Source organism: Humulus lupulus, chromosome 5, assembly GCF_963169125.1.
Source record: "Humulus lupulus chromosome 5, drHumLupu1.1, whole genome shotgun sequence".
NCBI lineage: Eukaryota > Viridiplantae > Streptophyta > Magnoliopsida > Rosales > Cannabaceae > Humulus > Humulus lupulus.
The window spans coordinates 231,943,104-231,963,734 of NC_084797.1; the positions used below are offsets into that span (position 1 = coordinate 231,943,104).

General features: G+C 40.8%; 1 protein-coding gene across 1 annotated transcript; it reads left to right on the forward strand.

Moving 5' to 3' along the window:
• Positions 1–3,385: 3,385 nt before the first annotated feature.
• LOC133778361 (protein P21-like) lies at positions 3,386–4,307 on the forward strand. Its single transcript, XM_062218261.1, has one exon. The coding sequence runs from the start codon at positions 3,441–3,443 to the stop codon at positions 4,110–4,112; it is 672 nt and encodes a 223-aa protein (XP_062074245.1). The 5' UTR covers positions 3,386–3,440; the 3' UTR covers positions 4,113–4,307.
• The last annotated feature ends 16,324 nt before the right edge of the window (positions 4,308–20,631 follow it).

Sequence of the window (20,631 nt, forward strand, 5' to 3'; positions counted from 1 at the left end):
CTATTCCTCCTGCAATGTCTTCAAAAATACTGAACAGAAGCTTGTTTTGACTCATATGAAACGAGCATCCGGAATCCAAGATCCACTCTTCTCCTGATTTTGTGTTTGATACAATAAGAACATCAGCTGAGTCATAACCCTCACTATCTGATGCAACACCAGCTTCACCTTTGTCCTTCTGCTTGTCTCGGTTCAGCTTGTTCTTTAACAGATAGCAGTCATTTTTGTAGTGCCCTTCCTTGCAACAATAGTAGCATATCTTCCCAGGTATGGACTTTGATCTTGATCTATGTCCGCCATGATACTTGTGGCCATTAGAACATTTATGATTCTTGAATTCACGCTTCTCTACTCTGCCTCTAACTATTAGCCCTTCACCATTGTACTCACCCTTCCCTTCAGATTTCTTTTGAATCTCTTTTGAGTTTAATGCTGCTTTAACTTTAGACATTGTCAAAGTATCTTTGCCATACAATATAGTTTCAACAAAATGTTCATAATGTTTAGGTAATGAACTAAGTAGAATGATACTTTGATCTTCTTCCTCCAGTTTGACCCCTATATTGTTGAGCTCCAAGATTATTCTGTTTAAATCATCTAGGTGCTTTCTGAGTTCCTTAGCATCATCCATTCGAAGGGTGTAAGGATTTTTCTTGAGATAAATCTTGTTGGCCAGTGATTTCTTCAAATAAATTGAAGCTAGTTCTTCCACAGACCAATGGTTGTTTCTTCATGAGACACTTCCCTTAGAACCTCATCTCCAAGACTCAGTAGTATGGCACTATGAGCTTTAGTCTCTGTATCTTTCTTTATCTTCTCATCCTTGATATTTTCGAGTGCAATCTCATCTATTGCATCTGAGATATCCTGATGTACCAGCAATAAAACCAAAAAGCTCTGTTCTACTTATCTTAAATAAAATCGAAGTAATAATAGGTTAATTCCTTTGAGTGCCAAACCAAAAAGCGAAGTTAAAAGTCCATTAAAAGCTTTAACTTCACTTTTTATGTATTTCTCAACAATTCTATGTATAAAAACTGAAGTTAAAGCCTATTTTTGCAGTAATGCTTCATTTTGATCCTCCATAGACTAAAATCATTCTCACCCGTGAATTTGTCTACTTCAAACATTGCTTATGGCATTTTCTTCTCAATCTTAAATCTCCAAGATCAACACTAACTAGTTCTTGAATCTTCTTTAAGGCAACCTTGAGCTTCTGATACCACTTGCTATGTAAAAACAACAACCAAGAACCGAAAAATTACAAACTCATATCAATATAAAACAGAAACAATGCACGCCAAATTTACTTGCTTCAACAGACAAAATAAGGTGTTTTGTTGTCTACATCCAAGGATCTAAAACCACCCAATCAGTGGCTGTAATGGCTTTATTACTTCAACCAAATATGTACACAAACAAAGGATCTTGTTCCTCAAAATACAAAAATCTCACTACAAACTTTGCTCTCAAACTCTCTGTTTACAGGGGTTGAACTCTCTCTCTCTCTCTAATTTCTAAGTAACGTGTGCTAGCTCTTAAGTGGCTTAATCAAACACCACAAGTTTCTAATTTGTTTTGTTTGTTATTTCATGAGAATTTGTTTTGTGTGAACTTGTTGGGTTATTTGGATATATTAGGGTTTGATTTTACAAGTTGTTGTATAGGGATGTGAGTTAGGACAATGGTTGAAGAATAGGATGTTGATTTGTGTATGGAATTTTGAATTTTGTTGAGTTTTTGGATTCATAAAAAGTTAATTTGAATCAATATTGTTTGGATTGTGGATTTTTTATATTTTTTTTTTGAATTGTTGTGAACAAATGATTTAGGTTTTGAATACTAGGCTGATAATTGTGATTGGTCTTGAGGAAGGAGGGAGGTAGGGAGAAAAATATGATAAATGTTGGGAAAATGAGAGAGAGGGACGGAGGAAGTGAGAAAGATGATTTTTTTTAAAATTTGTTTTGTTTTTATTGTTAAAATGTATTATAATTTAAATATTTCTTTTTTTGAAAAAATTATAAATAGGATTAATTATATATTATGACACATGTCAAATTATTTTTTGAACGGTTTAATTTGATACAATATTTTAATTACTTATAATTGACAGCAATTTAGTCATTCTGAAAAATTTGTTGACTTATAATTTGAGCGGAAAGCACTAGATTTTACTGATTTATATTTCACAAGGTACTAGGTGAATACTATTCATAATAGATGGTCTAAACTTATATTTCGTTCGAACATAACATGCCAAAAATGAGCATGTTGTAAAAACAAATTTCCCATATTTTTTTAAAAAAATTTTAAAAAATGAATTATATCTATATTTTTACTTGCATAATAATAAACAAATTAACATGTCAAATGAATATATAATATTTTTAATTATGTTTTGATAATATATAAATGCTAAAATATGTATTTCTCTTTTTTTTTTTTTTTAAATTAATTTTAAATTTTGCCTAACGCTACCAAAATGTTTGGCCGGCCTGGCCTACTTACCCTACCTAACAATATATATAGTTGAATCTTGACTGAGCTAGAAACTTATAAAACTGCAGAAAGCAATGACCAAGATATTTTCTTTTTTAGTTATTGATCATCGATCGATCGATACCGTTTTAAGACATTACACCGTTTGATTTGAACATCATTATTTTTTATGGTCAACAAATCAAGCTAGGCGTCGATCCACCAATTAATATTATCTTTTAAAAGTAAACAAATTAATATATATATATATATATTAATGTGTGGAGCTAGTGCAAATTTATATATAGTCGGACAAGTACAAAATATAGAAAATATTTCTTTTAATAATGACAATAAAATTTGTGGACACCAAAATTAAATTACTAATATATATTTTAAATATTAATTTGCTTAAAGTAGTACTAAATTTCTTATTTGTCTTTTGGATTGTTCATAATAATTAGAAAATTAGGGGCCAGCTAAATATAGGGATTCATTATTTGCTTAGTTTTTATATTTATTAGTGTGCATGGCATAATTAAGGGAAAAAGTAAAAACAGAAAGATTTAAGTCACAAGATTTTATGTATAATGAATATTGCTAAGGAATATTATTAGATTATTACATGTCATATTTTTATATGTGTAATCACATATTTTAGTTTCAAATAAAATATGTGAGATCCGATACTAAATCATCATATTATATGCGTTGTTAGCATGATTTTCATGTAATAATAGTCATATCTAATAGTTAGAATAATACTACACGTTTAATTTGTTGATTAGTAGAGATTGAAGTCTCCTATACAATATACATAGTCGTGTGTCAATAGTGGATTTCTACACTGCGTAGTCAATACCAAGACAAGCTGTGTTTTTATAAATACCCTGCCAAAACTTGATCATAGTCACACCATTATTACTTGCATGGTAGCCTAAGCCTCTCTATTTCGTAAAATGAGGTCCTCTATTATTTTCTCATTTCTTTTAGTGCTAACTTACTTCTCCGCTTCAACCCATGCAGCAAGATTCGACATCACAAACAGATGCCCCTTCACCGTGTGGGCAGCTGCCGTGCCCGGCGGTGGAAAACAGCTGAGCTCGGGCCAATCATGGGCCCTTGACGTCAACGCAGGCACGACAGGGGCTCGCATATGGGCTCGGACGAATTGTAATTTTGATGGGGCTGGACGTGGCAGGTGTGAGACTGGCGACTGCGGTGGCGTTCTCCAGTGCCAAGCCTATGGGCAGGCGCCCAATACCTTGGCCGAGTACGCGCTGAACCAATTCAATAACTTAGATTTCTTTGACATCTCGCTGGTGGATGGGTTCAATGTCCCCATGGACTTCAGTCCCACTTCACCCCAGTGCAGCCGAGGGATCAAGTGTGTGGCAAATATAAATAACGAATGCCCTGCTCAGTTGAGGGCCCCTGGAGGCTGCAAGGATCCATGTAATGTCTTTAAAACTGATATGTATTGTTGTAACTCAGGTAGCTGTGGACCCACAGAATTCTCCAAGTTCTTTAAGCAACGATGCCCTGATGCTTATAGTTACCCTAAGGATGATCCCACCAGCACATTTACGTGCCCTGGAGGCACTAACTATAGGGTTGTCTTCTGCCCTTGAAAGCTTTAGCTTCTTTTAAGCTATAGAACTCTAGCTAGCCATGCAAACTACTCTTGTTGTAATATGTTTTTATGTTACTCAGAATAAAAGCATATATATGTGCTTACTATGTTGGCATACTTAGTAGGGTGTGCTAAAAGTTTGTTCGTGCCGATCGTTATTTAATATAAATTAAAAATATATATTTATGTGGTTTGTTTAAGTATTCATAAATTATATTAATATATATACGAATGTTTTTAGGTGAAGCATCACTTTTTAACTTATCGTAGAAGTGTTTTCTATTTTCTGCACTTGAAGAAATTATAACCCAATTTTTTTGTATGATGTCGTACATTATTACCCAATTGGCGTGATGTCGTATATCCCGCTAATTTTTCAAGAAATTCTGAATAATTTACGGTGCCGAAATCAGAGTTAAAACAGTTAGTTGCACGCATGTTTGATTTTTTTTATATGAGTAGAAAACAAGTTATTTGAACTTTGATTTCGGCACAATAACTATCATGTACGTTGGCATATAAAAAAATTAGATTATAATCCCCAAGTATCAAAAATTGAAAACGCTCATTAGATAGAGGCAAAAATAATGCCCCTACCCTACTTCTTATATATATAGTTATGCTTACTAGTGTACTAAAAGTATGTACGTACGTGTCATTCGTTATTTAATATAAACTTAGTTATATACGTGTGTTATATTATTCTAATAATATTTGAATTTATATGGATTTAATTAATAAATATTTATTAGCATTTATTAGGGACCTCAATGAGCAACAAAAGGAAGGTTTTTCAATCAGTGGTGGATGCTGGTCCTTTACTTTCAGAGGAGCATAGTCAAACTCTTCAGAAACCTTTCTCCATTCAAGAGGTTAAAGATGCCATTTTTGCCATACCAGGGATGAAGGCTCCTGGTCCGGACAGGTTTGGGAGTTCTTTCTATCATGATAACTGGGATCTGGTGGGAGAAGGGGTTGGCGCTGCTGTGATTAATTTTCTAAACACTGGGATGCTTCTTAAAGAGATCAATACAACAACCATTACACTCATTCCTAAAGTCAAGTGTCCGAATAGTGCCCAAGACTTCAGGCCAATTTCTTGTTGTAATGTGATATATAAGGCAGCTACCAAAATTATATGCTCGCGGTTAAGGCAAATTCTCCCTGAGTTAATAGCTGAAAACCAAGGTGGGTTCGTTCATGGGAGATATATAGCTTATAATATTATGGTCTGTCAAGACATTGTTAGGCATTACGGAAGGAAGAATTGCAAACCGAGTTGTATGATTAAAATCGATTTGAGGAAAGCTTATGACACTATTGAATGGGGATTTATTGAAGAAATGCTCGTTGCTTTTCACTTTCCTTGGAAGTTCATTGATCTCATTATGGTGTGTATCAAAACCCCAAGATTTTCTTTATTACTTAATGGTGAAATGCATGGTTTCTTTGAGTCCAAGAGGGGTTTGAGACAAGGCGATCCGATGTCTCCTCTCTTATTTGTTCTTGGCATGGAGTATTTGTCTAGAATAATGAGAGATGTGGGTTCTCGGCAAGGTTTTAAATACCATGACAGATGTGCTACTTTAAAATTGAATCATATGTGTTTTGCGGATGATTTGTTGTTATTCTGCCATGGAGACTTCCTTTCCATTTTGTTGTTATTGAAGGGCCTGAAACTCTTTTCCTTAACTTCTGGTTTGCTGCCTAATGAAGAAAAATCGATTGTTTATTGTAGTGGCATGCAGGAGGCTGTGGTTACCCGAGTGCTTGAAATGTCAGGATTTACTAGAGCTCATCTTCCTTTCAGGTATCTTGGCATCCCTGTTTGCTTAAAAAAAATATCAGCAACTGAATGTAATGGTATTCTTGAGAAAATGGTTGCTCGGATTAAAGTTTGGAGCACGAGGAACTTGTCATATATGGGAAGAGCTACTTTAATCAACTCTGTTTTGATTACTATCCACTCTTATTGGGCTCAAATAATGATTCTTCCAAAAAGATTATTAAGGGATGTTGAAGCTATTTGCAGGGCTTTTCTTTGGAAGGGTTTGGCTGATAGTAATGGCCCAGGTTTGGTGGCTTGGCATCATGTTTGTTTGCCTAAGAAAGCTGGGGGTTTAGGCTTTAGGAAGGTGTTTGATTGGAATATGGCTGCAATGGGGAAATACGTTTGGGCAATTGCCACCAAAAAAGATAACTTGTTTGTTAAATGGATTAATAGTGTCTACTTGATGGGCAGGAATTGGTGGGATTACCAGCCGCCAATGGATTGTAGCTGGTATTGGAAGAGGTTAGTTGTTGTCAAGGATGCTTTCAAAGCCAAGGTAGATCTGTCTTATTTTGCAGCTTTGAGGTATAGCATTAAAGCTGGCCATGACTTACTGTTTGAGCAACCTCTTGCTGTAAGCTGGAGCAAAATTGTTTGGGATAGACTGAGCATTCCGAAGCATAGATTTGTGCTTTGGCTGGTTATGTTGCAGAGACTTCGTACTAGAGATCTGATGCACAAGTTTAAGCCTCTAGTGGATTAATCGTGTCTATTATGTGGAGGTGATAATGAGAGCATTGGTCATCTTTTTTTTCACTGTCATTATAGTAGTGCTTGTTTGCAAAAACTTAAGCAAGGGCTGGGTTGGAATTCGGCCTCTTTGAATCTGATGCACTTAATTCGTTGGATCCATAAAGCAAAGAGGATGAGTATTATTCGGAAGAACATTATGTATGCTGCTCTTATATATCACATATGGAGAGTCTGAAATGATGTGTACTGGAACAAAAAATTATGGCATGTAGATAATACTGTTCAAAGAGTAGTAAGGGAAATACAGGTTAGGATTACACTTGTAATGCAAAAAAAGGCTCAAACCATAGATAGAGAATGGGTCACTAAGATCAGTAAAAATTAGTTGTATTTGTGTTTGGATTTGGTTGGTGTTGTATTTGGTTGGTTGTAATCTTTGGCAGTTGAGCAATACATTGATTCTTATTCATCAAAAAAAATTAATAAATATTTAGTCTGGTATTAAATATTATTATAATAATTATATTTTATAACATTTCAATTTATATTAATATAATTAATAAAATTTTAATGATATTTTATAATATTTAAATTTATATTAATATAATTAATAATTTTTTATGTTTAACTACTTTTAAAAGTGTAACGCCCTCCAAATTAGTGTCTGTTACCACGTGTATTTAAAACTAGTGTTGGTCTCGCTAAACAAGTCATTTGGACTAAAACATGTGATTAAGCCACTAAGGGTTCATGTATTAAATTTTTTGGTCAAGAAGTAAACATTTCCATTGAAAGAAGACTCTAGTCTTTACATGAGATCCCAAATACAAGTTTAAAATTTTGTCTACAACTCAGGGATTACAAAATAAGCTGACCTAAGCGGCAAAACAAGGTCCAACCCTAGTTCCATTATGATACCTCGGCTGTGGCGGTCGAGTAGACTGCATATGTACACATCGCCCCTAACGCTCTCCAACTCATGGCTGGCCAAGCTTCTCCTTACCCTTACCTGTATGCACCACAAAGCACCCGTGAGCCAAAAGACTCAGCAAGAAAACATACTAACAGATTCAGATAACCAACATAATATAACATCATGCTTGACAGTAATAACTAAAACCAAGCATACACACTGTACCAGTAAGTGACCATAGGGTCACACAAGTGCGTGTCGCACTCCCAATCAGTCATATGGCATCCGAGTTAGTCAAGTGCATGATACACTCCCATTCATTCATATGGCATCCAAGCCAGTCAAGTGCATGATGCACTCCCCTTCATTCATATGGAATCCGAGCCAGTCAAGTGCATGATGCACTCCCAGGGTGGCCTAGCCATAACGCCCTGCACTTAGCACGCATGATGCCGATCATGAGTGATAAGTCGAGCCTTGTAGCCCATTAACTTATAAGTCGAGCCCTTTTTAATCGAACATACCCTCGGCTAACAGGCCGAGCTTTTGGTTAGGTGAAATAGACAAACTCCCGACTTATAAGCCGAGCCTCCTAGTCGGGAACAAACATACATATAATACATTCATCATACACAGATACAAGACATTAGAATGTACTAACATAAGTATACACATGCATAATTATAATCATGCTCATTAGCTGGGTCCGAGCCCTATTCATTTCTACATTTAACAATTGGGCCAAGCCCTATTCATATTACATTTAACACTTGGGCCAAGCCCCAATCAAATTACATTTAACAATTGGGCCAAGCCCTAATCATGTTACATTTAATAGCTGGGTCGAGCCCTAATCATAATACAGTCAACAATGGGGCCAAGCCTTAATCATGTTACATTCAACAACGTGGCCAAGCCCTAATCACGTATTTCACGCATTGGGTGCAATTTTCTTACCACGTTTCTGCGCTTCGGATCTGCATAACTCATCTATCTACTCTGTGACGCGAGCATCCGAGCTCTAATCTTCTCGATAGCCTCATTGGTCCTCTGAACTGCCTCAGGACCCAAGTATCTACGTTCACCCATCTCATCACAGTGAATAGGTGATCTGCATTTCCTACCATACAACATCTCATAAAGAGCCACTCCTATGGTCGCTTGGTAACTGTTGTTGTAGGAAAACTCTATCAGAGGCAAATATTTACTCCAGGACCCCTCAAAGTCTAGTACACATGCTCTCAGCATGTCCTCCAATATCTAGATTGTCCTCTCAAACTGACCATCAGTCTGAGGATGATAAGTTGTACTAAACCTCATCTTCGTGCCCATTGCCTTCTGCAAAACCTCCCCAAAACTTGGAAGTAAATGTGGGGTCCCGATCCGATACGATTGACCTCGAAGCTCCAAAAAGACATCCTATCTCTCTCACATAGAGATTTGCATACTGATCAACTATATAAGTCATCCTCACTGGTAAGAAGTGAGCTGATTTGGTGTATTTGTCTACAATTACCCACACCCAATCGTGTTGACCCACTGTCCTGGGCAATCCCACCACAAAATCCATTGTGAGGTTTTTCCATTTCCACACTCTGGGATATCCAAGGGCTGTAACAACCCCGCTAGTCTCTGGTGTTCAGCTTTGATCTGCTGACACGTCAGACACTTGGCGACATATTCAGTTACGTCCCTCTTGCTCCCCGACCACTAATATAAAGCCCTCGGGTCCTGATACATCTTCGTGGTGTTGGGATGCAAAGAGTATGGTGTAATATGAGATTCATCCAAAATCTCGTGTTTGATAACAGTATCCATCGGAACACAGATCCGACCTTTATATCTTGGCAAACCCATATATGATATTGTATAGTCCCTAGCTATTCCAGCCAGGACGTCATTTCTAATCTTCACAATTAGAATTGGCGCACCCATGGTGAGAATCTGGGTCTGATAAAACCCAAGTCTAACAACTCCTGTAATTTTACCTTCAGTTCTTTCAACTCTGCTGGGATCATTCTGTAAGTTGCCCTAGATGCTGGCTTTGTCCCAGGTGCCATTTCAGTAACAAATACTATCTCTCTATGTGGCGGAAACCCTGATAATTCCTCTGAAAACACATCAAGGAATTCACAGACTAACCTAGTATCTTCTAGTCCCACTGTCACGGCCTAAGTGGTATCCACCACATTGGCCAAGAATCCTATGCAACCTCCTCGCAACAGGTCTCCAGCCCTCAATGTTGAAAGCATAGGTACTCGGGGTCCATGCACAGTGCCAACAAATATAGAGGGGTCCTCACCTTCAAGCTCAAAGGTTACTATCCTTTTCTTACAATCTATTGTTACCCCATACTTCTCTTAACTAATCCATACCCAGAAATCATGTCAAAGTCGGTCATAACCAACTCTACGAGGTCAACTGAGAACTTTCTATCATCTACTATCACTGACAGTGATCTAACCCGTCTCCTAGATACTACCAACTCCCCCAGATGATGTCTTCTACATCTAGCACCCTCTGGATGTAACCTCCAATTCTCATTGTTGCCCTGGCGACCAATCTGTACACCCAATGGCCTCTGTTGATGCCAAAAATTCAGCAGGGAAAAAAGGTCTGGTCCCTTATTGAAGTAAATGGCTAAAGGGTACTAAAGGCGTCAAGTACCTACGTGTGAATGTGGAATAATTTCCCAAACAACATTTAAAAGAAAGTTTATCCTTGAAGGGCTTGTGTATGGGGGGTGTATCCAGACGAAACCACCTCGACAAGCCTCATGAACGTGCCTAAGGATCCACATATGGGTCCCTTGGGACGTCACCCTCGCTATGCGAGGCCCACGGAGAGGTGTCACGTTGAGGCGCGAGGGCAGCCGCGCGAGGGGCAACGACGGGAAGGCAGCCGTGCGAGGGGCCACGGCGCGAGGGTTGTTGCGCGAGGGCCGAGGTGCAAGGCGCCTAGTTACATGAGGCCTAGCCTCAGTCGTTATGTGAGGGCCGTGTTGTGTGAGACCCTGACCTGTTTATGGAGTTGGACGCTGAGATTTTTTAAGACGTGAGCACGAGGCACCAATGCGCGCCCCTACGGCCTGCCGCATGCCTCGAAGGAGCGAGGGACTTCCTATGTGAGCCCTGACTCGTCCAAATGCCAAGGTGTCCCCCACGGCCACATGCCTTGAATGAACAAGAGCCTTGCATAGAGGGGCCCAACTCGCCTAGGCACCAAGGTGCGCCTCTGATGCGAGTAATGGTGCTCGAGCCTCCCAAGCCTTATGTCTCGAGTTCAGGACAAGAATTCTCAACAAACACCTCAATATGAGGAATATAGGGGCTGCATTAAGGAGACCCATATGACCCCGCTGAGGAATTCATGAGTTATCTAGCAGAAAATATCGATACTTAGAGCAAAGGCATATTTTGAAGACCTGAGATCTGCCATCGTGTACAAGGTACCCAGACCAGTACCACATGTACGAACCTGAGGAGGTTAGAGGCGTGACCCTGACAGCCATAAGCGATAGGTAGTGGAGGTACAAATTAGTACGAAGAGTGGTGGCATTACTCGCATGCCTCTGACCAAGTACGAGAGCCGACACCACTACGTACTGCACCACTGCCCTGACGATGTACCTGCGTACAACACCACTACCCTGACAATGTACTTACATACGATCTTGTCCCTAGGGACCATCTTGTATCAAGGGCCAACATAACCCATCTATAAATAGACTTTGACCCCTCAGGCCAAGGGGTTGGAAAATTCATTGACACTCAGGCTATTAAGCAATATACGAATGTTTACTCCATGGTTGGTCTGCATTTATTTTTCCTTAAGTCTATTCAAAGTTCTTATATAGCTTCCTTCTTACTAACCCTTGAGTTTTCTGACCTAACATCGTTAATGAGTTCTCACCGTCAACAGTTTGGCGCCGTCTGTGGGAAGGACGACTATCAAGCTGTTGTTTTTCCATCAATTTTGATAAGGACAAATGCCAAGGCATTCAAAATTCTTACGAAAACTACAAGATGTCGAGGTTCACCTGGACAGAGAACAACAGAGGGCTTCCAGGAAAGACCCTCCTCTGCCTAAGTATGGAGATATACCGGAGAAACGTCCGCCCCCAAGGGAGGAGAAGAAAACATCATCCCCGGCTGTCCGGCCCAACGGAGGTCATTCAGAGCCAGTGGTGCACTCACATCCTCAGCCCCCGGTGGCACCACGCTCAGGCCACCAAGATTCGGGTCCCTCGACACGCAGGCCAGGCGAGAGTCCCCAAGTACACTCGGTGAGTTCCAGCTCAAGGACTTGCTTCTATGAGGACAAGATTCACGAGTTACACGAAGAGAATCAAAGATTGGAAACCACGCTAGAGAACATGCAGGAGGTTTTAAACAGCCTCTTGCAAGGAAAGTCGAGTCTACCCCTTCCAAAGCATAAAAAGAAAGAGCGTGAAAAAAGGGCAACCCCTTTCCTCGCAGACGATGGGAGAACCCAACTTTCCACCAACAACACTCCCCAAAAAAAGTACCATGAGGGACCTAGGCCAGAGAAGTACCCCCAGAAGCAAAGGCGGAGGGACGACAATGGTCGCAAGAACGAAGCCGAAGTCACCTCAAAAGAGGCGCCCCCTGGCCTAGGAGAAAAGCTCAATGGGGAGAGATCAGAAGTAAGGATGACACCTCCCATAGCCCCTTTGAGGGGCAAAGAGAAGAGAAAGGCAAACCCTATTGAGTTGAGAGACTCCTTGGATAGGAGGCGACAGGAATTGGACACCGAGACGAGGAGTCTTCGAAAGAGCGAGATCTTCACAATGTCTGGGGGGCACGTTATCCACGAAGAGTTCAACTACGAGTCACCCTTCGCAAGGGAGATCTAGGTTGAACAACTCCCCGCTAGCTTCAAAGAGCCTCGAATGACTCCATACGATGGTACTACGGACCCAAAATATCACTTAGACTCCTTCAATAACTTGATGAGGTTGAGGGGGGTCAACAGCAGAGCAAAGTGTCATTGCTTTGTAGTTACTCTTAAAGGAGTTGCGTACAAGTGGTTCAAGAGGTTAAGGCTGGGAACAATTATGTCATGGCATCAATTCTCTCGCGAATTTCTTCAGCAGCACCATGCAGTTCGTGATTATGTTATGCCAATTACCAGCCTCGCTAACATAAAACAAGGCGAGAGTGAAAGCCTTAAGAGCTATATCCACAGATTCAATATGGAAGCAACTAAGGGGGTAATGCGACTAGATCAGAGCTCAAGATGGCAATCACAGCTGGGGTTCATTCTGGAAGCAAGTTATGGGATAGCATGCTCAAGAGGGAGATTACGAGCTTAGAGGAGTTCTTCGAAAGATCCCAAAAGTATATACGTGTGGAAGAGGGCCATAGGAACTTGCATGTTGAGGAAAGCGAGTCTTCCTCCGATCATCCTTTTACCAATACGTCTGAAGATTTCGCATAGAAGAGATCGTTGTGATAGAGGAGTCACTGATCAAGTTGAAGATTGGAAGAGGTTTTCAAGAAGGCTTCAAGGAAGAGACAAGCGGGATTCAGCAAGGGAAGCCTCCGATAAGACTCCATTTACATGAGTCACTTAGAAACCAAAGAAGTCATCATGATTGGCCTCCATAAAGATCCAGAGAGGTCACCAAGCTGACTCCAAAGATCTGAAATTGTCAGAGCATATAGAAAAAACAAAACAAAACAAAGTGCTTGGCAAGATAGACCCCGTCAACCACTTGGGAGGTGTTCAACCTTGCAAGCCTCAACAGGCACCTAGCCATGTGCAAAATAGGTACCTAGCCTCGCAAGGCTCAATAGGTTCCTGACAAAGTTTGAAATGGGTGTCTGGCCTTGTGAAATATATATGTAAGTATTTATAATACATATATGTATGAGTGGTGAACCTTGTAAGACAACATTTGAATCTATAATGACTAACTACCCTTATAGAATCTAAGAAAGTCAAAAGGTCCCTCAAAAGTTACCTCTCCACGAACACACGCACCCTATGAAAGGACCACGTCGCAGAAGACCAAAAGGGAGCCCAAAGAGATCCCTAAGTCAAGATCGACTGAGTTTCCTTACTGAGGGAAAAATGGCCTTGAAAATAGGCACTTGCGAGGTTTCACAAATACCATCTCCTTGTCAAGGGTCCCAACCCATGGGTGGATCACGTCAAAGACCCAAAAAAGGTCCTCATAACGAGCCTAGGTCGGCCAAGGTCACCTAGCCAAAAAAAAAAGTCTCAAAGAAGATGCACATGAAAAGGATCTCAAAGAAGGTGCTTGTGAAAAAGGTCTCAAAGAAGACACATGTGAAAAAGGTCTCAAAAAAGACGCTTTTGAAAAGGGTCTCAAAGAAGACGCTTGCAAAAAGGATGCTTCTCGCACAAAATAAAACGCGTGCGCAAAAATATATAAAAATAGTACTATGCATAATGACGAGAAGGACATTTCTTGCAAAAAATAAAATGCGTGCGCAAAAATATATAAAAGGATAGCGAGAATCCAAAGGGTCAACATATCCTTACAAGTAATCAAGGTGCACCAACAGACACGAGTCACACGCAATAGAGAGGTCCCAAAGGGAACCCTTTCAAAATAAAAGGGTGCTAGTAAGAGGCCCGCGTGCATAAAGGCACATGATAATGCTCTGTCACAAGATAAGAATAAGACATAGCGGGACTCGCTAAAAGTTCCTCATGAAGAAAACACGAACTCCAGAAAAACCTCTCAGGTAAAATAATTAAAGTGACATTACAACCAAATCAAAGTAAAATAAAGAAGTTGCCCACACATGGGACCAAAAGAGGGTGCAGGAGAAAACTTCATGGTTTCCCATCGCGAGCACCCCACTCAGCAACCTTAGTGACCTCGCGGTCACCGAATGAGGAGAAGTCGGGGCCAAGATTCTGTTCCATATATGGACTTTAGCTTCCACTCTTTTCTTACTTTTAGACGGAGATGAAGTCTACTCTACAACCACTCCCATCTTGTGTATGGCCTCAACATACTGTTTCTCAAGTCCCCGAATCTTGGCAATAAGCCAATCATTCTCCGCCCTCGCCAAAGGTAGATCTTTTATCGACAACACTTATACATCAAGGGTATCAATCAATGGGCAGGTACTGATAGACTTCTTGATCGGGTCGACATGTTGGCAAAAAAGAAGAAGCCAGCAAGACGAAGGGGCTACAAGAAAGAATGGCTAAAGCACCCTTCACTCTGAAATCTGACAAGCGCTAGATATGGATAAAGCACCTGGGGTAACAGCTTAAGAGCACCACTCGAGAGCAAACCCTGTCTGAACGACACTTCTTTGGCTCTTCGGGTAAAGTGCCTTAAGATTCTTCATGTGACCCGACATCTGTACAACAATGACACCCTTGGGGTCTATATAGAAGAATGATTAGTGTTAATTAAGCTTCAAAGGAGTCCTGAGGATCACTACTCACAAAATACATTTCTCCATATCTGGTAAATCGAGAAAAGAACTTGCACCATGAATGTCAAAAATATGGCACAAAAAAAAAAAGAGAAGAGTCTACAAGAATGCCTAAAGGCCTCCCTATAGACTGGGGGGCAAGGGTTGATGCCAAAAATTCACCAGGGAAAAAAGGTTCGGTCCCTTATTGAATTAAATGGCTAAGGGGTACTAGAGGCGTCAAGTACCTACGTGTGAATGTGGAATAATTTCCCAAAGAATATTTAAAGAAAAGTTTATCCTTGAAGGGCTTGTGTATGGGAGGTGTATCCAGACGAAGCCACCTTGACAAGCCTCATGTGCGTTCCTAAGGATCCACGTATGGGTCCCCTGGGACGTCACCCTCACTATGCGAGGCCCACGGAGAGGTGTCATGTTGAGGTGTGAGGACAGCCGCACGAGGGACAACGACTGGAAGACAGCCGTGCGAGGGGCCACGACACAAGGGTCGTTGCGCGAGGGTCGAGGTGCGAGGGGCCTAGCTATGTGAGGCCTAGCCTCAGTCGTTATGTGAGGGCCTTGTTGTACGACACCCTGTCCTGTTTGTGGAGTTGGTCGCCGAGATGTTTAAAGACGTCGTGAGCACGAGGCACCAGGGTGCGCCCCTGTCGCATGCCTCGAAGGAGCGAGGGACTTCCTATGCGAGCCCCTACTCGCCCAAGTGCCAAGGTGTCCCCCACGGCCACATGCCTCGAATTAACAAGGGCCTCGCATAGAAAGGCCCAACTCGCCTAGGCACCAGGGTGCGCCCCTAATGTGAGTAATGGTGCTCGAGCCTCCCAAGCCTTATGTTGCTAGTTCAGCACAAGGATTCCCAACAAACACCTTAATATAAGGAATATAGGGGATGCATTAAGGATACCCATATGACCCCACTGAGGAATCCATGAGTTATCTAACACTTAGCATAAAATATTGATACTTAGAGCAAAGGCATATTTTGAAGACCTGAGACTCGCCATCGTGTACAAGGTACCCGGACCAGTACCACATGTACGAACCTGAGGAGATCATAGGTGTGACCTTGACTGTTGTAAGTGATAGGTAGTGGAGGTACAAATTAGTACGAAGAGTGGTGGCACTACTCGCATGCCTCTGACCAAGTACGAGAGCAGACACCACTACGTACTGCACCACTGCCCTGACAATGTACTTACGTATGATCTTGTTCCTAGGGACCATCTTGTATCAAGGGCCAACAGAGCCCATCTATAAATAGACTTTGACCCCTCAGGCCAAAGGGTTGGAAAATTCATTGTATACTCAAGCTATTAAGCAATATACGAATGTTTACTCCATGGTTGGTCTGCATTAATGTTTCCTTAAGTCTATTCAAAGTTCTTATCTAGCTACCTTCTTACTAACCCTTGAGTTTTCTGACCTAACATCGTTGATGAGGTCTCATCGTCAACAGCCTCCTATTAGGGTCGGAAGCCAAAATAGTAACAAGGGTCTTTCTTTTCTGGTCACTAGGGCCTCTGCCCCTACTTGATCCTGTAAAGGGAGGTCCCATCCTCCTCATATCTCTTTTGGCTGCTTTCTCATGCCAGATCTTGTTCTCAGTGCCCTTTGCATTAAGTGCTCTCTCTATTACTTGAGCATATGTCATCACTCCACGTATTGTTGTAATTCTGACATCCCGGGCTATCATAGGTTGTAGCCCCTGAAGGAATCTTTCCTTCCTTGTCCCACCTGTGGGCACCAAGTCTGGAATGAACTTGACTAACTTGTCAAACTTCAGGGCGTATTCTGTCACTGACATACTTCCTTGAAATAATCTACTGAATTCCCCAGCCTTTGTAGATTTAATGGCCTCATTATAATATTTCTCATTAAATAGAGTTCTAAACTCTTCCTAGTTCATGGTGGTTACATCCCTAGTCTAGGAAACCACCTCCCACCAGATTCGGGCATCCTCCCGAAACATGAACATGGCACAGTCCACTCTCTCATTGCCCACCACCCTCATAAAGTCTAGGATGGATGTAATAATAGCCATCCACTACTCTACCTTAAGTGGATCTGCGCTACCCTAAAAAATTGGAGGGTGCTGTTTCTCAAACCGTTCATATACCAACTCCCAACGGTTCTCTATCTCTGTCTGCTGCTGTACGACCGATACTGGAGCAGCACGTGGGGCCTCTGACGCAGCGCTTCCTGCCAGAACCTGCTATTGTCTCAACTAGTGAATCTCTTCTTCCTGCCTTTGCAGCCTAGCTTGTAGATCAGCAAGCACCTGTTGCCAGTTTCCAGGAACTGGCAGAGGGGTTTGACCCTAATTAGCATCTTCGGCCTGTATTCCCTGGTCGACTTGTAGATCTGCCGCCTTAGAAGCATACTTCCAAATGTGTATCTTGTTGCAGTAATCAATTCAGCCAGTTAGGTAGTAATAACTAAACCCCTTGCCACCCTACGACCCAAGACTGAACAAACAAACATTCACACTCAGCAGTCATGCTAATAAGCATGTCAATTCATATTTATATCCAAACATGGGGCTAATAAGCATTTCCCTAACATTTACAACAAGTAATGGTACTAATAAGTATTTTCTAGCATTTACATACAAATAGCGATGCTAATAGGCCTTTCTTTAACAATTAACATTATTAATTAGCATTTTCTAGCATACTTGTATCTATAACAGCGCTAATGAGCGTGTCCTGACCTACATGTCCATATAAAAATGCTAATAAGCACTTCCTTTTGCATTCACAAGCAATGTCAATGCTAATAAGCATCCCTATACGCTCACACATATACGATCATGCTATTAGGCATGGAGATTCATATTCATGTTCAAACAAAGTGCTAGTAAGCACATTCTTAGCATTCACAGGCATTAATAGCGCTAATAAGCACATTCCTGGTATTCACATACATAACATAATGCTATCAAGCATTTCCAACATTCAAGGGAAAGAAGGATGCTAATAATCATTTTCTGTCATGCATAGACAATTAGCGATGCTAATAAGCATTCCTTTTAACATTTAACGGTGTTAATAAGAATCTTCTTATATATATGCACATATAACAGCGCTAATAAGCGTTTCTGACATTCAAATGTGATAATGATGCTTATAAGCAATCCTACAGCATTTACAAGCGATTATTATGCTAATAAGCACATCTTTAACATGCATACAACAGTCAAGGGCCAGGCCCTATTAGAATAGCTCATGCTTTCTATTTAGACAAGCAAGTAAGGCATATATACTTCATTTAAGAAATTACACACATAACTATACTAATAGTTACCAAACCCTAAGTCGAGCTTCTCTTTAGAGGCTAGTGTACATGCCCAGTCCATCATCAGGAACCCTTAAACCTTGGCAGCTCTGATACCAAGTTGTAACACCCTGCTAATTAGGGCCCGTTACCACGTGTTTTTAAAACTAGTTCTGGACTCGCTAAACGAGTCATTTGGACTAAAACATGTGATTAAGCCACTAAGGGTTCAGATATTAAAAAATTTGGTCAAGAAGTAAACATTTCCATTGAAAGAAGACTTTAGTCTTTACATGGGATCCCAAATACAAGTTTAAAAATTTGTTTACAACTCAGGAATTACAAAATAAGCAGACCTAAGCAGAAAAATAGGGCCCAACCCTAGTTCCACTACGATACCTCGGCCGTGGCAATCGAGCAGACTGCATATGTACACATCGCCCCTAACGCTCTCCAACTCATGGCTGGCCAAACTTCTCCTTACCCTTTCCTGCACCACAAATCACCCATAAGCCAAAAGACTCAGCAAGAAAACATACAAACATATTCAGATAGCCAACAGAATATAACAGCATGCTTGACAAGAATAACTGAAATGAAGCATACACAATGTACCAGTGAGTGACCATAGGGTCACACAAGTGCGTGTTGCACTTCTAATCATTCATATGGCATCTGAGCCAGTCAAGTGCATGATACACTCCCATTCATTCATATACCATCCAAGCCAGTCAAGTGCATGATGCACTCCCCTTCATTCATATGGCATCCGAGCCAATCAAGTGCATGATGCACTCCTAGGGTGGCCTAGCCATAACGGCCTGCACTTAGCGCGCATGATGCCGATCATGATTGATAAGCCGAGCCTTAAAAACCCTCGACTCATTAGTCAAGCTTTGTGAACCCTCGACTCATAAGTTGAGCCTTGTGAACCCTCGACGCATAAGTCGAGCCTTGTTAAACCTCGACTCATAAGTCGAGCCTTGTAACCCTTCTGCTTATAAGCCGAGCTTGTAAATCCTTGACTAGTAAGTCAAGCTTTGTGAACCTCTCGACTTATAAGTCGAGCCTCGTGAATCCTCGACTTATAAGTCGGGCCTAGTAAATCCTCTACTCATATTCAGATAGCCTTATAAATTCTTGACTTATACATCAAGCCTTGTAGTCCCTCGACTTATAAGCCGAGCCCTTTTTAATCGAATATACCCTTAGCTAATAGGCCGAGCTTTTGGTTAGGTGTAATAGACAAACTCCTGACTTATAAGCCGAGCCTTCTAGTTGGGAACAGACATACATATAATACATTCATCATACACAGATACAAGACATTAGAATGTACTAACATAAGTATACACATGCATAATTATAATCATGCTCATTAGCGGGGCCCTAGCCCTAATCACTTCTACATTTAACAATTGAGCCAAACCCCATTCATATTACATTTAACACTTGGGCCAAGCCCTTATCCTAATACATTTAACAGTTGAGCCAAGCCCTAATCATGTTACATTTAATAGCTGGGCCGAACCCTAATCATAATACAGTCAACAATGGGGCCCAGCCCTAATCATGTTACATTCGACAACGGACCAAGCCCTAATCACGTATTTCACGCATCGGGTGCAGTTTTCTTACCTCAGGTCCGAGTGCAATGTATATTAAGAATGACCCTCGAGCACGGTCCGTTCTCGAGCCCTAGCGGTAACCTCTGTTATTGTAGTGTCCCAGACTATTTACTTAGCTAGCTAGATAGTAGTAGTAGTAGTTAGTATTAGTTTGTAGTATGTTAGATTCCGTGGATTTTGGTTCAAATCGGGACTTAGTTGGACACTCAAAGCAACAATTATGGATTTTATAAGTTTAACCTATAGTTTAAGAATATTTATTATAACCTAAGGTTTAGATAGAACCATTAAGAGCATGACACTTGTCATATGCATGTTTATTAAGGATTTAAGTATTTTGATGAATAGTTTAATTAAAAGAAAGATTTAGAAGCTCTAGAACCTTCCAGAAACGGTTAGGATCGTATTATGACTCAGTCAAAGTTGTTTACTCAATTCAAAATATGTTGAAAAAGTGCAAAAACGTGTTTGATATATCAACGTATGCCGATATATCGCAACTATAGGGGCCGATATATCACCTACGGAAGATATGGAAAACACATCGACTTTGCACGAACGTTCGAACGGGGCTCGGGAAAATGGACCAGCCGATATATCGCCCAGGGTAAGAGATATATCGCCCTTGGTGCTTTAATTTTTGAAAGTTTGGATTTTAAATTTTAAAAATAGTTTTAACCACTTGGACCTGCCTTTGAACGATTTTGACTGAGTTTTGGGCATCTGTTGAACAAAAT

What these genes read in the sequence shown, in the direction of transcription:
- LOC133778361 (XM_062218261.1), top strand. Translation starts at nt 3,441, where the DNA reads ATGAGGTCCTCTATTATTTTCTCATTTCTTTTAGTGCTAACTTACTTC.